This window comes from Tamandua tetradactyla, chromosome 4, assembly GCF_023851605.1.
Source record: "Tamandua tetradactyla isolate mTamTet1 chromosome 4, mTamTet1.pri, whole genome shotgun sequence".
NCBI lineage: Eukaryota > Metazoa > Chordata > Mammalia > Pilosa > Myrmecophagidae > Tamandua > Tamandua tetradactyla.
Genome location: NC_135330.1, coordinates 21,406,792 through 21,430,000, shown reverse-complemented (window position 1 = coordinate 21,430,000; position 23,209 = coordinate 21,406,792). Strand labels below are relative to the sequence as shown.

General features: G+C 37.7%; 1 protein-coding gene across 6 annotated transcripts in view; it reads right to left on the bottom strand.

Annotated features, from left to right (window-relative positions):
- DCAF6 (DDB1 and CUL4 associated factor 6) overlaps positions 1–22,818 on the bottom strand; it is a 215,136-nt gene extending 192,318 nt beyond the window's left edge. For 2 of the 6 annotated variants that reach the window (XM_077156887.1, XM_077156888.1), the window contains exon 1: positions 22,410–22,816. In XM_077156887.1, coding sequence (XP_077013002.1) covers positions 22,410–22,506 — 97 coding nt within the window. In that variant the 5' untranslated portion in view covers positions 22,507–22,816. Of the gene's footprint in view, positions 1–22,409 lie in introns of all 6 variants that reach the window. The other 4 variants (XM_077156886.1, XM_077156890.1, XM_077156889.1 and 1 more) reach the window with 4 other exon arrangements.
- Between the last annotated feature and the right edge of the window lie 391 nt (positions 22,819–23,209).

Below are 23,209 nucleotides of genomic sequence, written 5' to 3'. Positions count from 1 at the left end.
TCCCCAGAATCCCCTTTCCTGAACATTTCTGGTTAGGGTGAGTCACAAGTCATTCTTCTTAGCAAGACATGGAGCGTGGAAGTAAAACAATAGCCATACTGTTTTTTCACACTCATCCACATTGTTGCTTATCCCCCAGCTCACTTCATGGCATAAGTAGCAACCAAGCCTATAACTATCCTATGTTCCCATGGATTCTCTCTTAACTTATTCTAATCCTGGGTCAATAATGAGTTTTTCCTATGAAACACCCACCTCAATAACTCTGGAGACTGTAAAAACTGACACAGATTCTAGTCTGTCTTCATGGATTCTACTCACACTGATGGTGGGATTTCAAGCTTGACCTTATTCCCTACCACTTTACAACCTTATTCTTTTCCTCACTGCCTATCCTGTACATATCAAACCTCAGCATCAGAAATGAAGACAACCTTAAAAATACTGTTTCACAAGTTACAACTGCATAATATAAAATCCCTATAATAAATCTTTTTGTATGTGTGTTTATTTTCTAGTGGGACTGCTTATCTGACTGAACCTACTTATGAATAAGTACTCTTAGCAAACTAAGAATAGAAGGTATGCCAGTTTGAAGCTATGATATACCCCAGAAAAGCCATGTGCTTAAATTCTCCTTCAACATTTCTGGGAGGGATACTTTTTATATTTCCATGGAGATGTGACCCACCCAATTGTGGGTAGTAACCTTTGATTAGATGGTTTCCATGAAGATGTATCTACAACCATTCAAGGTGGAGTTGCTTACTGGAGTCCTTTAAGAGGGAACCATTTTGGAAAGAGCCATGAGAGCTCATGCAGCCAGAGACCTCTGCAGATGAAAAGGAAAATGCCCCCAGAGGAGCTTCACTGAACAAGAAGCTGGGAGAAAGAGCCAGCAGACTTCTCCATGTGACCTTCCAGATGAAAGAGAAACCCTGAAAGTCAACAGCCTTCTTGAACCATGGTCTCTTTCCCTGGATGCCTTAAATTGGACATTTCTACAGTCTTACTTTAATTTGGATATTTTCATGGCCTCAGAACTGTAAACTTTGAACTTAACAAATGAAAAAATGGAGTGACCTGCCATGTTCATGAACTGAGAGATTCAATATAATAAAGATGCCAGTTTTACTCAAATTGATCTGTAGGCCAATATTAAAAGGCCTCCTTTTTAAAAGCTATTCTGTTTCTGGTTTTTGCATTCCAGCAGCTTACAAACTAGAACAGATTGTTTCCATGGAGATGTGCTTCCACCCACTTAAGGTGGGGCTGCTTACTGGAGCCTTTTAAGAGGTAACTGTTTTGGAAAAAGCTTTAGAGCCACCAGAACTGACAGAGCCAACAAAACAGACAAAGCCCTGGGGAAGCCATTGAAAAAGTCTGGAGAGAAAGCTAGCAGATGTTGCCATATGTCTTTCTAGCTGTGAGAGAAACCTCAAACATCACTGGCATTCCTGAACCAAGGTATCTCTTCCTGGATGCCTTAATTTGGACATTTTTATAGGCTTGCCTTAATTTGGACATTCTCATGGCCTTAGAACTATAAAGTTGCAGCTTAATAAACTCCCCTGTTTAAAAGCCATTCCATTTCTGGTATATTGCATTCTAGCAGCTTACAAACTAACACATAGGGGAACTTCCTCAACTTGATAAAGAGCATCTACAAAGAAACCCACGTTAACATCAAAGTTAATGGTGAAAGACTGAGTGCTTTGCCCCTAAGATTGGGAACAAGGCAGTGATATCCATTCTTATCACTTTTATTAAACATAATACTGGAAGTTCTAGCCAGTACAATATAAATCGAAAAGGGAGAAATAAAACCCTCTCTATTGGTGGATGACTTAATTGCTTCCATAGAAAATTTTCAGGAATCTACCAAAAGACTCCAAGAACTTTAAAATAAGTAAGTTGAGTGAAGCCACAGGATACAAGATCGACTCACAGAAAGCAACTGCATTTCTAAATACTAATAATGAACATGTGGAAGTCAAACACAATACCATTTACATTGCTCCTGAGAAAAATTAAATAACTAGGTATAAATTTAACAAACACATTCAGGATACGAATCCTGAAAATAACAAAATGCTGATGCAAGAAATCAATGAAGAGCAAAAGAAATGGAGTGACCTGCCATGTTCATGCACTGAGAGATTTAATATAATAAAGATGCCAGTTTTTTTCAAATTGATCTATAGGCCAATATAATACAGTTCCTATCAAAACCCCAGCAAGGTATTTTGGAGACACAGACAAGGTAATTCTAAAAATTTATTTGAAAAAATAGAGAACCCAAAATAGATTAAACAACTTTGAAAAGGTAGTGGGAAGAATCACTCTAACTGATATTACAGCTTATATATAGACAGTGTTGGATAGACACAGAAAGACAATAGAGAACTCATAAACAGACCAACACAAATATGCTCAACTGATTCTTGGCAAAAGCAATGCAATGGAAAAACAACAACCTTTTCAACAAATGTGCTGGTGCAAGTGGATACTGACAAGCACAAAAATAAACCTCAGATTTCAGAGTTTGGTATGGATTACAACTACAACTAATTGTTGTGATGTGCTTTGAAACGTATTACTTTTTTTGTATATGTTATTTTTTACAAAAAAGAAAAGTCAATTGTGATGATAAAAAATTAAAGATTTTAAAAAGAAGAAGTAAATATCTAATAAGATTTGTCATACTATTTTCAAAAAAAACAAACCTCAATTTAAATGTCATGCCTCATGCAAAACTGAACTCAGAATGGATACTGATTTATATGTAAAATGTAGCACTATGAAACTTTAGGGAAACATATAGCAACAAATCTTCAGAACCTAGAGCTAGGTTAAGAATTCTTAAACGTGACAACAAAAGCACAATTCATAAAAAGAAAAACTATGGTCCTAATCAAATTAAAACTTTTGCTATGCAAAAGACCCTGGGTGCATCAACTGAGCATACACTGTGGTGTATATGTATGTTTCAGCTTGCTAAAGCTGCTGGAATGAAATATAACAGAAACGGATAGGCTTTTATAAAGGGGATTTTTTAAATTACAAGTTACAACTCTAAGGCCATGAAAATACCCAAATTAAGGCACCAAAAAGAGGATATCGTTTCAAAGGAGAGATATCTGGCATCCAGAACACATCATCCAGGAAGGCACAAACAAGGCTGGTGTGTAAGGTCCTTGCTCCCAGTTCATTGCTTTCACCTACAGTGGCTTTCTCTGTCCAAGCGTCTGTGAGCCCTCACTTAGTTTCTCTGGGGCAAACTCTGGACTTCATTTCTTAACTTCCCTTGGCTCTCTGCAGTTTCCAGCTATTTCTGTGAGTCCCTGCTATAACACATGGGATACTTCTGTCTAGATCTCTAAAGATTTGTGCTATTCTCCCAGCATCTCTGCTTTCTCCAAAATGTCTCCCTCTTAAAGCACTCCAGTAAATGGATTAAGAGCAACCTTGAATGAGTGGAATCACATCTCCCTGAAAACAACCCAATCAAAAGCTTCCACCACCAAAACAATAGGTCCACCCCACGAGACTGGAATAGGATTAAAAGGACACGGCTTTTCTAGGTCCATAACAGTTTCAAACCAGCACAGCATACAATGGAAATACTAAGCAGGTGCAAGAAGGAATGAAGTTGTGAGGCATACAATGGAAATACTAAGCAGCTGCAAGAAGGAATGAAGTTGTGAGGCATGTAACCAAATGAATGAAACTCAAGGACAATATGCTGAGTAAAATAAGCTAGAAACAAAAAGATATTACAATATCTCACTAATATGGACTGACTATAATGTGCAAACTCTGAGAATTGAATTCAAGAGCACAGGTCATCAAGGAAAGGCTATTATAAAGGGTCCAGATGTAAGCTCTTATAGCAATCACATTATTCTTCAGTTGTAATTATTATTTCTAAATTCTGAGATACTGAGCTCTTTATGTATAACCTGTTCATTCCCTGGAACTTGGGGTATCTGTGTGAAACCTGAGACTCAGAGCTAGAGTTCTCCAGCTCTGAAAGTTAGCATTACCCCATACAGCAACTGTTTAAAAAGCTGAAAAAGCCAGACTTCTATTAAAAATATGAATGAAGTTGATCTCATTAGGACTAAAGTAAATCAGAATACAGGGTAAAGGACGATATTGACTGTATTTTAAAACTTCAAACTTCTGAGTAAGACCAAAGGAAAAGATGTTTATTTGGTGCAAAATTTACATTTTCTGTAGCACACTATCTAACTTAACTTGTATGCTCAGTTTATTTGAACACCATAATTACAAAGAACCTTGAATAGAGAGTGAGGGCTTGTTGGTTTGCACAAGTTAGTGTGATGCCTAATACATTCCAGAGTAATATGGGCAGAAGACAAAAAAGTATTTGCAAAATCCCATTAAGGGACTGGGGGAAAAAGTGGAAATATTAACTTCCCCATCTAGGGAATTCCTGATATTCTTTCAAGCATCGAGGACCACCGATTTAATAAGCCAAGCCTTCAATCTTAGGGCCTGCTCTTACAAAACTTACTTCTGCAAAGGAGAAACTAAGACTACTTATAATTATGCCTAAGAATCACCCTCAGAAATACTTTTGTCACTCAGATGTAGTCTTTCTTTCTAAACCAACTATGCAGGTGAACTCCCCCACAGGTGAGACATGAATCCGAAGGATTTAAATCTCCCTGGTAACATGGGACCTGACTGTTGGGGATGAGCCTGGCTTGGCATAAGGGGATTAAGAAAGACTTCTTGATCAAAAGGGGGAAAAGAAATGAAATGAAATAGTCTCAGTGGCTGAGAGATTTCAAACACAGTTTGAAAATACTGGAGTTGAAGACCAAAATAACTGAAAAGAAAAGTTCCCTAGAGCAAACTGAGGCTGGCAGAAGAGAGAAGCAGTAAACTCAAAGACAAGACAACTGAATGATTCCGGCTGAGGAGCACAAAGAAGAAAAAATTTAAAAAAAGTGAACAGAAGTTAAGAGACCAGGGGACATCTCAAGCATTTCAATATATGAATTATGGGAAACTTAGAAAGAGAAGTGAAAAGGCACAGAGGGAATATTCAAAAAATTAATTGTATAAACATTCCCAAATTTAACAAAACACATAAAAATGTACAGTCAAGGAAAAAAAACAAACTACCAACAGTTTAGAAGAGACCCACACCCAGGCATATGTTAGTCAAACTATCAAATGCCAAGGACAAGAAAGGAGTTCTGAAAGCTGAAAGAGAAAAGCACTGTGTTATTTACAATAAAACTAAGTGCCAATTTCTCATTAGATATCAAGAGGGCAAGAAGGCATTGGGATGAGAAATTTAAAGTATTAAAATAAAACAGCTGTCAACCAAGAATTTTGTACCCAGCAAGAATGTCTTTCAAAATGAGGGAAACAATAAAGACATTCCTAGATAAACAAAAACTGAGGAAACTGGTCATCAATAAATCTGCCTACAAGTAATGTTAGAGTTCTTCAGATTGAAAATAAAGACAGTGGATCAAAGCAGGATAAAGAAATAAAGACCTCCAGTAAATATAGCAAACAAATACAAGTAATTATAACTGTCAATGCTATTCTATTGTATTTTTTGGTATGTAATGCCACTTTTTACCTCTTACAGCTTCTAAAGTGCAAATGCATAAAAATAACAACAGACCTATGGTTTTGGACATGTAATGTATAAAGACATTATTCATAACAAGTATAACAAAAAGATGAGAGAATGGAGAGGTACAGGAAATAGTTCGTATATGCTATTGAGTTAAGTTGGTACCAAATAAACTGTGACTGTTAGATTTTTTTGGATGTTAAATTTTAGCTCCAGGGTAACCACAAATATATGAAAGCTATATGCAGAAAGAAATGAGAAAGGACTCAAAAGGTACAATACAAAAAACTAAATAAATATGAAAGCAAGCATTAACAGAAGAACTGAAAGACAAAAAAGGTATAAGACTTGTAAAGACCAAACAGTAAACTGGCAGAAGAAAGTCTTGCATTATCACTAAGTTACTTTACGTAAATAGTTCAAACTCTCCAGTTTAAAAGGTAGAGATTGTTAGAATGGATAAAAAGCATGAGGCAACCTTATGCTATATCCAAGAAACACACCATACATTCAATGAAAAAAACTAGCATGAAAGTGAAAGGATGGAATAATTATATTATGTGAATAGTAACCAAAAGGAGCTGGGAAGCTACACTAAGAATAATATGCAAAAATCAGCAGTGTTTCTACATAGTAGTAATGAATGATCTGAAGAGGAAAATCAAGAGGAAAAAAATCCATCTACAACAGCAACTACAAAAATCAAACATCTAGGAATAAATCTAATCAAGGATATATAGGACTTGTATACAAAAAACTACAAACACTGCTGACATAAATCAAAGAAGACATAAATAAATGGAAAGATATTTCATGCTCATAGACTGGAAGACTAAATATTGATAAGATACAAATTTTAGTCAAAGCTATTTGGAGATTAAATGCAGTCTCAATCAAAATTCCAACAGTCTTCTTTGCAGAAATGGAAAAGCCAATCATCAAATTCATATGGAAGGATGCAGGACCCCAAACAGTCAAAGCCTTCTTGAAAAAGAAGAATGAAATTGGAGGACTCACACTTCTTGATTTTAGAACTTATTACAAATCACAGTATCAAAACAGCATGGTATTAGCACAAGAACAGACACAGACACCAGTGGAATCTAACAGAGTTCAGAAACCAACTCTCATGTTTTTGACAAACTTATTTTTGACAAGGGTGCCAAGTCTTATCAATTGTGAAAGAACAGTCCCTTCAAGAAATGGTGCTGGCAAAATGTCCAAATACAAAAGAATGCAGGTGGATCCCTACCTCACACAATATAAAAAAGTCAACTCAAAAGATCAAAGACCTTTTTACAGGATCAAAGACCTAATTATAAGAAAAAGGTCTATAAAATTCCAAAAGAAAACATAGTAAAGCCCCTTCAGGACTTTCAGGCAATAGTTTCTTAAACTCTACACCAAAACCACAAGCAACAAAATAAAGTAGATTCCTAGGGCTTCATCCAAGTTAAAAACTTTTGTCCAAAGAATTTCCTCATGAAAGTAAAAAGACAATCTACAGAATGGGAGAAAGTATTCGGAAATTGCATAACTGGGATAAAGTGTTAATAATCAGAATATAAAAAGAAATCCCATAACTCAACAACAAAAAAATGGACAATCCAATTAGAAAACATGTTTAAGACTTGAATAAATGTTTCCCCAAAAGAAAATAAGCAAATGGTCAAAATGCACATGAAAAGGTGCTAATATCATTATCCATTAGGGAACTACAAATCAAAACCACAATGAGAAAACATTTCACACCCACTAGAAGGTCTATATTTAAAAAATAGTAATAACAAGTGCTGGAAAAGATGTGGAAAAACAGGAACATTCATTCATTGCTGGTGGGAATAGAAAATGGTACAACCACAGTGGAAGATAATTTGGCAGTTCCTCAGAAAGTTAAGTACAAAATTACCATATGACCCGGCAATCTTGACATATCCAAAAGACCTGAGAACAGGAACCCAAAGAGATACTTGCACACCAATGCTCATAGAGGCATTACTCACAATTGCCAAAAGATGAAAACAACCCAAGTATCCATCAACTTATAAATGGATAAACAAAATGTGGTATAAACATACAGTGGAATATTATTTAGCCATAAGGAATGAATTCCTGATACATGCAACAACATGGATAACATCATGTTGAGTGAAATAAGCCAGATACGAAAGGACAAATATTGCATGATCTCACTGATACGAATTAGAGTAAGCAAATTTACTGAGTCAGAAACTAAAACACCTGGTGCCAGGGTGGATGGAGTAAGGAAATCAGGAGTCAATGTTTAACTGGTACAGAATTTGTGCTTGGGGTAATGGAAAGGTTTTGGTAATGGTGGTGTTCTTGTTTGCTAGCTGCCAGAATGCAATATGCCAGAAACGGAATGGCTTTTAAAAAGGGGAATTTAATAAGTTGCTAGTTTAACAGTTCTAAGGCTAAGAAAATGTCACAATTAAAACAAGTCTATAGAAATGTCCAATTTAAGGCATCCTGGGAAAGATACCTTGGTTCAAGAAAGCTGATGACGTTCAACGTTTCTCAAGTGCACACGTGAACATGGTGGTGTCTGCTGGTTTTTTGTGTCTCTACAGAAAGGGAATCTCCAACATGTTTCCTCTTTTAAAGGATTCCAGTAAGCAACTCCACCTTCAATGGCTGAAGACACACCTCCATGGAAATTTAATCTAAAGTTACCACCCACAATTGGGTGGGTCCCATCTCCATGGGAACAATCAAAATGTTCCCACCCAGCAATACTGAATGAGGATTAAAGGACATGGCTTTTCTGGGGTCCACCACAGATTCAAATTGGCACAGGTGGTGATGGTAGCACAACATTACAAACATAATTAATTCAATGAATTACATATGGGACTGTGGTTAAAGGGGCAATTTTAAGCTCTACACATTAGTTACTAGGATATAAAACATTTTTAATCTGTAGAACTATACAATACAGTGAATCCTAATGTAAACTATAAACTATGAATAAAAAGAGAATTATAATAAGATTTTTCATCAATTGTAACAAAGGTACCACACTATTGCAACATGACTTCTTTCTGCATGATTTTCCTGTAAACCAACAACTTTTCTAATAAAATCTGTATTAAATAATGGATTGTCTTAATATAATGCTTAGCTTAAAAAGAACTTAAGTGTAGTAATGTGAAAATGACAAGCATCTGATTTATCTATGTTGACAAGAGACAGTAAGACATTAGGCTCATTTTTATAAGAGAAATATAATTAAGACAAATAGTGTGGCATATCTTGCATGTACAAAGCACAATGTGAATTGAACATCAGGTTAATTTCTTCATCAATTAAGCCAAATAAAAAGAAAAGATAGAGAAATGCTTTAGGACCTCCAATATTAATTTGGGATATGTGAACCCACTGTACTATTTCTTTAATTTACAAATAATCATTGAGAACAACAGAGTCAAACTCAAAGACATTTGACAGTGGCAAGGTGTATTACACAAAAAAGAAAAAAATTCCATATTTTAGCAAAAAAACAAAATAATTTTTGCTCTGTCATTTAAAAGAAAACCTTAAAATCCATTCTGTTTCAAGATTCAAGGTAGCAAAACTGTATTAAAATGTTTCTGAAAAGCAAAATTATTAAAGAATTTCTTTGGGAAAAAAAATACAACAAGATATCACTATGTATACCTAGCAGAATGCCAAAAGAAAACATTGTGATAATGTCAAATGCTAGTAAGGATGCAAAGAAAGTAGATTTCTCATACACAGATGATGGTAACATAAAATAGTACAGTCACACTGAAAAATAATATGGCAATTCTGTACAAAACTAAATAATGTGCTTACCATATGACCCAGTAACTGCACTCGCAGGTATCATTCCAGAAAAATGAAAACTTATATTCCTACAAAAACTTTACACAAATATTCATAACAGCCTTATTTGTAAGAATCCCAAACTGACAACAACCCAAAAGTTCATCAACAGGTGAATGGTTAAACAGTATTATATCCAGACCATGGGCTAACACTCACTAATAAAAAGGAATGAACTATGGATACACAAGACTTGGATGGATCTCAAGGAAATTATGCTGAATGAAAAAAAGGAGTCAATCTCAAGAGGTTCCATACTCCATGATTCCACTTATATAACATTCTTGAAATGACAAAATAAGAGACACGGAGAACAGGATAGTGGATGCAAGAGGTTAGAGGTGGGGAGGGAAAGAGGTTGCTATGGCTATATGAGGTATCAGGAAGGATTCTTATAATGGAACTGTTCTGTAGCTTGAATGTGGTAGCAGTAACACTAACTTACATGTGTTAAAACTGCATGGAACTAAACATACACAGGCAAATGAATGCATACAAAACTGCTGAAACCTGAATAAGACCCATGGATTGCATCTATATCAATTGGCTGATTTTAACAGTTACATAAAACGTTAGCAATAGGGAAAACTGGGTTTTCTTTGTATTATTTCTTTCAACTGCACACAAACCTACAATTATCTCAAAAAGTGTTAAAATTATAATTAAAAAAAAGTCCCATTAAGGCAATTCCAAGCACAGGTGGCTTCAGTTATGAAATCCATTGAATCCTTAAGGAAAAAAAAAGTAATTTCAATTCTATGAACTCTTCCAGAAAAATAAGAGAACAGCTTCAACTCATTCTGTGAAGTCAGCATTACCTGATACCAAAATGAGACAAAAATAGTATCAGAAAACTATAGACTACTCTTTCTCCGCCGGCCCGCCGCGCGGCGCACGCGCCCCGCAGCAGCCGAGCCGCCCGACCTCCCTACCCCCTCTCTTTCTCCGCCGGCCCGCCGCGCGGCGCACGCGCCCCGCAGCAGCCGAGCCGCCCGACCTCCCTACCCCCTCTCTTTCTCCGCCGGCCCGCCGCGCGGCGCACGCGCCCCGCAGCAGCCGAGCCGCCCGACCTCCCTACCCCCCTCCTCCCCCTCCTGCTCCGGCTGCTCTCCAACCAACACGGTGCCCTCTTCCCCCGCCTTCACCGTGCTCCTCCGCCACCAGCCTCGACAGCCTTGCCGCCCTCACCTTTCCTCCTCCAGAACAACTACTGGGGGAGTGGAGATAATACAGAGCAGCTCCCGGAGCCACGAGGGAGATTAAAGGGACAGCGTACCCCATCCTGGAACGGCTAACTATCTGGGAGAACCAGCTTCGGTGAGATCACCAAGGGGCACGGGCTTTCCTGGGTGGGACGGCAAGCGACCGGAGTCCCTCCCTTCCACCTTCCCAGGCCAGCTGGTAGAATTGGACAGGCGGTCCCCTTAGGCCGCGGCGGCTGGTGCCCCCACCACACGAGGCCCCCCGGAACAACTGAGATAGTTGGGTCGGAAATCCCCAGACTGCGGAGAACAGTGATCGGGGGATCCCTTCCAAACACGTGACTCCCCCGTCGGCTGGGAACAGTGCACTCTCCCGGGCTGCGACAGCTGGCGCCCTCCCGCCACGCTTGGTGCCCCGGGCCGACTAGCTAATTTGGCCGGACGCTCTCCTGTGCTGCGACAGCCGGCGACCCTCCCCGCGTTTGGAACCCCGGGCCGGCTGGCATTCTTTCAAGACGCTTCGGTTGCCGAACCTCCCCTACGGCGAGAGTTTTCCAGAGTTGAGGGACCCACAGCAACTTTCGCTGGTGGAACCCACAGACAGGCGTGTGCCACGTGCGCCACCTACTGGGCAGGATAGAAAGAACAGAACCGAGAGACTGCGCAGAAAAATCTTTCAACCTGTGGGGTCGAACACCCGGGGAAATCTGACTAAATGCCCAGACGCCAGCAGAAGATAACGGATCACGCTCAGAAAATTGAACATATGGCCCAGTCAAACGAAGAAACCAATAGTTCAAATGAGATACAGGAGCTGAAACAACTAATGCTGAATATACGAACAGAAATGGAAAACCTCTTCAAAAACGAAATCGATAAATTGAGGGAGGACATGAAGAAGACATGGGCTGAACATAAAGAAGAAATAGAAAAACTGAAAAAACAAATCACAGAACTTATGGAAGTGAAAGATAAAGTAGAAAAGATGGAAAAAACAATGGATACCTACAATGACAGATTTAAAGAAACAGAAGATAGAATTAGTGATTTGGAGGATGAAACATCTGAACTCCAAAAAGAAACAGAAACTATCCGGAAAAGAATGGAAAAATTTGAACAAGGTATCAGGGAACTCAAGGACAATGTGAAACGTACAAATATACGTGTAGTGGGTATCCCAGTAGGAGAAGAGAAGGGAAAAGGAGGAGAAAAACTAATGGAAGAAATTATCACTGAAAATTTCCCAACTCTTATGAAAGACCTAAAATTACAGATCCAAGAAGTGCAGCGCACCCCAAAGAGATTAGACACAAATAGGCGTTCCCCAAGACACTTACTAGTTAGAATGTCAGAGGTCAAAGAGAAAGAGAGGATCTTGAAGGCAGCGAGAGAAAAACAATCCGTCACATACAAGGGAAACCCAATAAGACTATGTGTAGATTTCTCAGCAGAAACCATGGAAGCTAGAAGACAGTGGGATGATATATTTAAGTTACTAAAAGAGAAAAACTGCCAACCAAGACTCCTATATCCAGCAAAATTGTCCTTCAAAAATGAGGGAGAAATTAAAACATTCTCAGACAAAAAGTCACTAAGAGAATTTGTGACCAAGAGACCAGCTTTGCAAGAAATACTAAAGGAAGCACTAGAGTCAGATACAAAAAGACAGAAGAGAGAGACATGGAGAAAAGTGTAGAAAGAAGGAAAGACAGATATGATATATATAATACAAAAGGCAAAATGGTAGAGGAAAATATTATCCAAACAGTAATAACTCTAAATGTCAATGGACTGAATTCCCCAATTAAAAGACATAGACTGGCAGAATGGATTAAAAAACAGGATCCTTCTATATGCTGTCTACAGGAAACACATCTTAGACCCAAAGATAAATATAGGTTGAAAGTGAAAGGTTGGGAAAAGATATTTCATGCAAACAACAACCAGAAAAGAGCAGGAGTGGCTATACTAATATCCAACAAATTAGACTTCAAATGTAAAGCAGTTAAAAGAGACAAAGAAGGACACTATATACTAATAAAAGGAACAATTAAACAAGAAGACATAACAATCATAAATATTTACGCACCGAACCAGAATGCCCCAAAATACGTGAGGAATACACTGCAAACACTGAAAAGGGAAATAGACACATATACCATAATAGTTGGAGACTTCAATTCACCACTCTCATCAATGGACAGAACATCTACACAGAGGATCAATAAAGAAATAGAGAACCTGAATACTACTATAAATGAACTTGACTTAACAGACATTTATAGGACATTACATCCCACAACAGCAGGATACACCTTTTTTTCAAGTGCTCATGGATCATTCTCAAAGATAGACCATATGCTGGGTCACAAAGCAAGTCTTAACAAATTTAAAAAGATTGAAATCATACACAACACTTTCTCGGATCATAAAGGAATGAAGTTGGAAATCAATAATAGGCGGAGTGCCAGAAAATTCATAAATACATGGAGGCTCAACAACACACTCTTAAACAACAAGTGGGTCAAAGAAGAAATTGCAAGAGAAATTAGTAAATACCTAGAGGCAAATGAAAATGAAGACACAACATATCAAAACTTATGGGACGCAGCAAAGGCAGTGCTAAGAGGGAAATTTATTGCCCTAAATGCCTTTATCAGAAAAGAAGAAAAGGCAAAAATGCAGGAATTAACTGTCCACTTGGAAGAACTGGAGAAAGAACAGCAAACTAATCCCAAAGCAAGCAAAAGGAAAGAAATAACAAAGATTAGAGCAGAAATAAATGAAATTGAAAACATGAAAACAATAGAGAAAATCAATAAGACCAGAAGTTGGTTCTATGAGAAAATCAACAAGATTGATGGGCCCTTAGCAAGATTGACAAAAAGAAGAAGAGAGAGGATGCAAATAAATAAGATTAGAAATGAAAGAGGAGACATAACTACTGACCTCACAGAAATAAAGGAGGTAATAACAGGATACTATGAACAACTTTACGCTAATAAATACAACAATTTAGAAGAAATGGACAGGTTCCTGGAAAGACAGGAACAACCAACTTTGACTCAAGAAGAAATAGACGACCTCAACAAACCAATCACAAGTAAAGAGATTGAATTAGTTATTCAAAACCTCCCTAAAAAGAAAAGTCCAGGACCAGACGGCTTCACATGTGAATTCTATCAAACATTCCAGAAAGAATTAGTACCTACGCTCCTCAAACTCTTCAACATAATCGAAGTGGAGGGAAAACTACCTAATTCATTCTATGAAGCCAACATCACCCTCATACCAAAACCAGGCAAAGATATTACAAAAAAAGAAAACTACAGACCAATCTCTCTAATGAATACAGATGCAAAAATCCTCAATAAAATTCTAGCAAATCGTATCCAACAACACATTAAAAGAATTATACATCATGACCAAGTAGGATTCATCCCAGGTATGCAAGGATGGTTCAACATAAGAAAATCAATTAATGTAATACACCATATCAACAAATCAAAGCAGAAAAATCACATGATCATCTCAATTGATGCAGAGAAGGCATTTGACAAGATTCAACATCCTTTCCTGCTGAAAACACTTCAAAAGATAGGAATACAAGGGAACTTCCTTAAAATGATAGAGGGAATATATGAAAAACCCACAGCTAATATCATCCTCAATGGGGAAAAATTGAAAACTTTCCCCCTAAGATCAGGAACAAGACAAGGATGTCCACTATCACCACTATTATTCAACATTGTGTTGGAGGTTCTAGCCAGAGCAATTAGGCAAGAAAAAGAAATACAAGGCATCAAAATTGGAAAGGAAGAAGTAAAACTATCACTGTTTGCAGACGATATGATACTATATGTAGAAAACCCAGAAAAATCCACAACAAAATTACTAGAGCTAATAAATGAGTACAGCAAAGTAGCAGGCTACAAGATCAACATTCAAAAATCTGTAGCTTTTCTATACACTAGTAATGAACAAGCTGAGGTAGAAATCAAGAAACGAATCCCATTTACAATCGCAACTAAAAGAATAAAATACCTAGGAATAAATTTAACCAAAGAGACAAAAAACCTATATAAAGAAAACTACAAAAAACTGTTAAAAGAAATCACAGAAGACCTAAATAGATGGAAGGGCGTACCGTGTTCATGGATTGGAAGACTAAATATAGTTAAGATGTCAATCCTACCTAAATTGATTTACAGATTCAATGCAATACCAATCAAAATCCCAACAACATATTTTTCAGAAATAGAAAAACCAATAAGCAAATTTATCTGGAAGGGCAGGGTACCCCGAATTGCTAAAAACATCTTGAGGAAAAAAAACGAAGCTGGAGGTCTCGCGCTGCCTGACTTTAAGGCATATTATGAAGCCACAGTGGTCAAAACAGCATGGTATTGGCATAAAGATAGATATATCGACCAATGGAATCGAATAGAGTGCTCAGATATAGACCCTCTCATCTATGGACATTTGATCTTTGATAAGGCAGTCAAGCCAACTCACCTGGGACAGAACAGTCTCTTCAATAAATGGTGCCTAGAGAACTGGATATCCATATGCAAAAGAATGAAAGAAGACCCATCTCTCACACCCTATACAAAAGTTAACTCAAAATGGATCAAAGATCTAAACATTAGGTCTAAGACCATAAAACAGTTAGAGGAAAATGTTGGGAGATATCTTATGGATCTTACAACTGGAGGTGGTTTTATGGACCTTAAACCTAAAGCAAGAACACTGAAGAAGGAAATAAATAAATGGGAGCTTCTCAAAATTAAACACTTTTGTGCATCAAAGAACTTCATCAAGAAAGTAGAAAGACAGCCTACACAATGGGAGACAATATTTGGAAATGACATATCAGATAAGGGTCTAGTATCCAGAATTTATAAAGAGATTATTCAACTCAACAACAAAAAGACAGCCAACCCAATTACAAAATGGGAAAAAGACTTAAACAGACACCTACCAGAAGAAGAAATACGGATGGCCAAGAGGCACATGAAGAGATGCTCAATGTCCCTGGCCATTAGAGAAATGCAAATCAAAACCACAATGAGATATCATCTCACACCCACCAGAATGGCCATTATCAACAAAACAGAAAACGACAAGTGCTGGAGAGGATGCGGAGAAAGAGGCACACTTATTCACTGTTGGTGGGAATGTCAAAGGGTGCAACCACTGTGGAAGGCAGTTTGGCGGTTCCTCAAAAAGCTGAATATAGAATTGCCATACGACCCAGCAATACCATTGCTAGGTATCTACTCAAAGGACTTAAGGGCAAAGACACAAACGGACATTTGCACACCAATGTTTATAGCAGCGTTATTTACAATTGCAAAGAGATGGAAACAGCCAAAATCTCCATCAACAGAAGAGTGGCTAAACAAACTGTGGTATATACATACGATGGAATATTATGCAGCTTTAAGACAAGATAAACTTGTGAACCATGTAATAACATGGATGGACCTAGAGAATATTATGCTGAGTGAATCCAGCCAAAAACTAAAGGACAAATACTGTATGGTCCCACTGTTGTGAACGGACATTCGAGAATAAACTTGAAATATGTCATTGGTAACAGAGTTCAGCAGGAGTTAGAAACAGGGTAAGACAATGGGTAATTGAAGCTGAAGGGATACAGATTGTGCAACAGGACTAGATACAAAAACTCAAAAATGGACAGCACAATAATACCTAATTGTAAAGTAATCATGTTAAAATACTGAATGAAGCTGCATCTGAGCTATAGGGTTTTTTTTTTGTTTTTGTTTGCTTGTTGGTTTGTTTGTTGTTGTTGTTTTTTACTATTACTACTACTTTTATTTCTTTTCTTTATATTAACATTTTATATCTTTTTCTGTTGTGTTGCTAGTTCCTCTAAACTGATGCAAATGTACTAAGAAACAATGATCATGCATCTATGTGATGATGTTAAGAATTACTGAGTACATATGTAGAATGGTATGATTTCTAAATGTTGTGTTAATTTCTTTTTTTTCTTTCCGTTAATAAAAAAAAAAAAAAAACTATAGACTAATATCCTTCATGAATGCAGACATAAAATTCTTAACAAAATCGAAACCGGTAATATATAAAGGATAATTTATCATGACCAAGTGGGATTTAGCTCAGGAACTGAATTTTTTTCAACATTTAAAAAGCAATCAATATGTGAATACACCATAACAACAAGTAAATAAACATGAATAAGCGAAAACAATCATATAATCATCTCAACAGATGCAGAAAGTGCCTCTGACAAAATTCAACAGCCATTCATGGTAAATTCTCAGTAAACTAAAAATAGATTGGCACTTCCCTAATCTGATAAAGGGCATCTACAAGAAATCTATAGCCAGCATCATACTCAAAGGATCCAATGTCTTCCCCCTAAGATATTGAGTCAAGGATGTCTGCTGTCACTATTTTTATTCAAGAATCTACTGGAACCCTGGCCAGTGCAATCAAGCAAAAGGGGAAAAAAAAGGCATACAGGTGAAAAAGGAAGAAATAAAACTATTTAGATATGCAGTGACATGTCATCTACATAAAATCCCAAAGAAACTACAAAAAAAAAATTACTATAACTGATGAAGGCCTTAGTAAGATTGCAGGATGTAAAGTCAATTAGAAAAAAAAAAGCTGTATTTCTATACCAGCAATGAACAATTACATACTGAAATAAGATACAGTATCATCTAAAATAGCATTAAAAACATGAAATACTTAGGAACATATCTAACAAAATATTCTCAAGATCTGTACAGTGTAAACTGCAAAACTGCTGAGAGAAATTAAAGAATACCTAAATACAAGGACACCAATATCATGAATTGGAAGATTCAATATCATGAAGAGGTCAGTTCTCTCTGAAATAATTTATAGATTTAACATAATAACAATCAAAATCCCAGCAATCTTTTTTGTAGAAATTGACAGCTGATTCTAAAATTTATATGGAAATACAAAGGCTCCAGAATAGCCAAAACAATTTTGGAAAGGAAAAAAAAAAAGAACCAAGTTCTAAGCATTTATTACACTAGCAGATTTCAACACTTAGTATGAAGACATGAGGTACTGGTGTTAGGACAGACACCTAAATCAATGGAACCTAACAGAATCCAGAAATCAACATACATACATATATATTTTCAACAAAGGGGAAAGGGCAGTCTTTTTACAAATGGTGTTGAATCAATTGGATTTACATGCAAAGAAATGAACCCTGACCTTGCAGATTAAGTAAAAATTAACTCAAAACTATTCACAAACCTAAATGTAAGAAATAGAAACAGAAAACTTTCAGGTCTTCAACCTCTGATTAGGTAAAGATTTTTAGATAGAATGCAAAATGTATAAACTATCTCTCATCCTGTTAAGAAAAAGAAAAGACACAAACTGGGAGAAATATTTGCAAAATATATATCTAAAAACTTGTATACTGAATATACAAAGAATTCCTACATTCAATATTAAGAAGGTAAGCTTGAACAGATACTTAACCAAAGTACACATATGGCAAATGAGCACATGAAAAGATGCTCAACATCATTAATTAGTAGGGAAATGCAAATTAAAGTCACAATTATATCTCACACACTTACTAGAAAAGCTAAAATAATGAAGACTCACAATGCAAAATGCTGATGAAAACAGAGAACTAGAATTCTCATACACTGTTGGTGGGAATGCTGTACAGTACAATTATTTTAGAAAACAGCTTGGCAGTTAAACATATACAATCCAGCAACCCCACTGTAGCTATTTATCCAAAAAATGATGATTTAAAAGTCAACAACACTCAATTACAATAATAACTAATAGACACCATCCAGAACTGCTTTGCAAATCTCAAGCCTTAACTCAGTGGGTATTTGGATAGGTCAACACCTACCTTTTTAACATGTTACAGAACAGAACAAAAAATGGAAAGCATCTCGCCTAGTAAAGCTGAATACATTTGGAGAATTCATAATTTTTGTTGCTTTTGTGTATCTCATGAGTCACCATGTAAATGTGTTCTTATTGTGGATCATGGTCAAAACTTGGAAGAACACTGGATGTGGATCACGGAAGAACACAGATGTAAAACATAGCTGTAATATAAATTCTATGCTATCAGAAGCCCCTGTTCCTTCTAAGCACTTTCAACTCAATTCACCCTCTCTTCCAGGGAAGGATGAAATCCACAGTAGAGCTATCATATTGTCTGCAGTTGTCATGACCGCTAATATGCTTTTGGTGGGCAAATATTTCACCAACTTTCCCCAGTGGCTATCAAAGAAGGCAAAAGTCAGAACTAACTGAATCTCATGTAATACATTGTAACTTGGCAACACCATATGAAGAACCTGGTAATTTAGAATGCAACATATTCAGGATATACTAAAGCATATATGAAGAACCTGGTAATTTAGAATGCAACATATTCAGGATATGCTAAAGCATAATTTAAATGCAAAATTACAATTTCAATACAAACTAACTCTAATGATATTTTCAAAGGACACTGGCTTCCTAAACCCCTTACAAAGAGAGATTTCAACGTCTACTAAAAATTGTTTTAAAATTGTCACTGGCTGCCTAATCAGAATTTAGGCATTTTATATTTATATTAAGTACTTTATACATTATAGTAAACAAATATCCTTGAAGTTTCTCAAAATTACTTTTTTCCAGTTATTTTCTTTTAATTTAGAAGAAATTTAAAATAAATAGTACAAAGTCTTGCAAAAATAAGGAAAGAAACATGAAAATCTGCTATATATCAACTGACTCAAAGGAAATGTATAGAAATTATAGTTTCTTTTATATGCAATGTTATGTTTATAAAACTATATACATACACTACATATATATTATATATATGTATATAAAATCTTATAACAATCACAGAATTACAAAGCACTACTCTACAGCTAGTATACAGTGTCTTCAGAAACACTGAAACTATTTAAAAATACAGGTGTTTTTGACTTTGGACAATAAAATTACTCTTTAAAAATTCTACACTGGAACTTAGATTAGAATCCCTAACCACCTCTGAATCCATGCTAAATCAAAACAACACTCTATTGCCTCAGGTGACTCTTGTGAACTTGGGTGCTATAAGTATGTACATACTCTTTTCTCCTAAATAACACATGACAAATCATTTATTCTCATTCCCACAAAATAAAAGGATGTTTTGTGAGCTGGAATTTTCTTTGATGGAAAGAAAAGAGGTAATTAACCAAATTTAAATAAAATGCAATTACATAGCTTGTATACTACTATAGGAAAGACATGCTATGGTGAAATAACTTAAGAGATGAATGTTACAAGAAAAATATTCCAATTTTATTCCAATTTTATTTAGTGTAATTATCAGAAGGAAACATGACATTTAGCAAAATATTTAATATACAGTACAGTAAACAAACACAATTAAAATGTTTAAATATTCACATTCTTAAAAAACACACACCAGAACCTATTTTTACGCCCAAAACACATGGACAGTCTTTGGACTTTTAAAAGGAAGGCTTTATAAGGAGTACTTCAAAAAGTAACTTTAAAACTTCATTAATTCAGGCACCATTACTGCATTTTGCTGTTTCCTGACTGCTGAGCATTGTAGTGTGGAAAAGATGCATAAACCAACGATGTAAAGAAAGTCTACTAAGAGTGAAGGCCAAGGAATTACATTACAAGCTATTTCAAATACTTAGAAACCCACATTTAACAAAAGCTATACCAAGTCTGTCCTACTTATAATGTACATGTTATTAGCACCACAAAATATTATGATAAGGAACACCCCATGTATATATAGATATGCATGTATTTGAAAATCTTCCATAATTCAGATTTTATATTAAAACTAGTCAAACCTTACCTTTCAATTCCCCTCACCTCCACTGGGAAGTAGAGTAGGAAGAGAAAAAATGTGATTTTCTTACATTTTGATCAACTGGATAATAAATACAGTTGAGCAACTGAACCAGAAGAAAAAGTTCATATAGAAACTTAAATATACATACTTACTTACACTGTCCAAATAATGGAGATTAAAAAAACTAAATTATAAAGTTTCAGTTAAAACTAGGTTCTTCCTCAGCAAATTCTAGAAGAAACACTGCACATCTTTTTAGGCCACTGGTTTTAAAAAAACACCCTCTTCAGGTTTAAAAGTAATTAATCATCACTTCAAGTACCTATTCCAGAACAAATGCACAAAAGGTACGTATGAAGTTCATTGCAGTGCAGTCATAAAAGCCAACGTCCGTTTAAAGAGCAAAGGTCAGCTGACTATGGTACCTTCATATTCTTAAATACTATGCAATAGTTTTAAAGACTGAATGGATCTATTTTTTACTACCAAAGAAATATCTCCAAGATGCAAGCTGCAAAATAATGCTTACAATATGACACTACCTATGCAGGTCACTCACACAAAACTACACATTGCTATATGTATATGTGTGCTGTAAGAATACAAAGAAAAAGGTCTGGAAGAATATTCATCAAACAGACAACACTATTAGCTCTAAGGGGGGAGGAGTGAAATTGGAATGGGAGAGATTACGGTGATGTTTACTTTTTTTTAACTGTTTGAATTTTTACAAGGAAAATATACTCATATTGTTGTCTAAGGCACTAAAAAACAAGATGCATAAAAAATGCATGCTAACTTCTCTTAAATAATTTACAAACGAGGACTGCTGGCTGTAACGAGATTTCATTCTTTTCCTATTTAGTTAAAACCAAAATGACAGCAAGAAAAAATTTTACCTAGGAAGTGATAAATTGGAAGGGAAAAAATTTTGTTTTATTTTGTTTTTAAAAAGAAACTCTAATGCAAAGAGTACACAAGAAAATAAAGACCCTTACTAAATATACTTCTTCCACTTTTAATAAACTGGTCTTCCTATAGTTAAGCTCAGGCGTGACCCAGAATCCTCACAAAACCATATTATCCAAACACGAAAAACAGTGGAAGACTGTTCCCTCAACTACTGGAGGTTGTTTTTAGAAAGCTTAACTAAGAAACAGTAAATGCCAATTGTGTTTTACAGGGGTGGGAATAGGAACGTGAAACCCTACACCACCTTAGAGCGGTCAAAACGAACTGAACTGCAGAGTCGAACCGGGAAACCGCGCGGGGGTGGGGAAGAGCGCCCAGCTATCACTTTTCGAGTTTGGCTCAAAGCCGCAAAACAGTTTCGGCGGAGTCTGAACAGCGAAGTCCCTGAGGGTGGTCAACGCGTCGCAGTCAACGCTGAAGTCCTCAGGAGAGTCAGAGGGGAAGAGGGGTCAACAAAAACTTAGGTCTTTCGGCTGAGCGGAGAGCGCACTGGATTAGAGCGAAAGTGCCAACTTTGACTCCAACGCGGCAGCTCCGCGAGGCTGGGGCAAGCTTCCACCCGAGTCCCACGCCAGGGGAGACCCCAACATTTCCGTCTGTCCCAGGCCCGGCTGCCCCCCCCCCCCCCAGGAAAATTCAGCAAGGACGGCGACTGGCAGCATGTAAAGGGGTCTGGAGCGTGGGAGTATACAGGCGCGAGGTCAGCCGGCCCGGGGTCCCGCCCACACCCTAAAGTCTCCGGGGTCCCTTGCCGACGCGCTGTCCTACCTTCAACAGCCCCCGCTGCGCGCCCCCCTCCCCCACCTCTGGGCGGCGACCTCAGCGCCTCCGCCCCGGGGCCCCCGCTCACCCAGGTAGCGGCTCCGCAGCCGGGACGGGTCCTCCAGCCCGAGAGACCTTTTCCTCACGTCCCACAACAGGTGTGGGCAGCAGCCACCCCGAGACATGGCTCTGCTGAAGCCGGGGTGCAAGGGGAGACCCCCGAATGGGGGAGGGGAAGAGGAGGAGGGGACCCGCGGATCAACACCCGAGCCACACCGGCACCATCCACGCGCCGTCCCTCGCGGGCGCAGCGAGTTAAATAGTGGCGGCGGAGGCGGCGGCACTGCCTTCGCCTCCGAAGCCCGGCCGCACCCGGGCCAGAGCTCGCCTCATACTCTCCTTCTCAGACTGCCCAGAACATCCAGAGATCAGCAACAGTCCCCTCCCGCCCCCACCCCCAACAGGAGGCGGAGGCGGTCGGGACTCCTCCCTCTCTTCGTCTTCAACACCCTCCCCTCCAAGCCTTTCTCGCGAGATGACGACCACTCCGGAAACTGAGGCTAATATTCACGCGGCTGCCCTCACCCTAGAAAAGTAGCTTAGGCCACTCTAGCCAAATCCCTAATTCTCTGTGCACAAAGAGGAGTGAAGAGAGTTGGAGCTGAGATCTGCAGTCTCGTTTACGGGTCTCTTGTCAAAAGAAGGAAGAGAGTTGTCCGGCGTCATCATTACTCTGGGCACGGAAGGCCCGAAAAGCCCATTTTAACTACGGGTCTCTCAAATCCAAAGCAGGGTAGCGCAGCTTGCAGCTTCACTTTCCCTTCTCCAACATGGATGGCCTCGAGGGCAGGAACGAGAAGTTGCAGGTTCCCGCTCGACCCCGCCCGC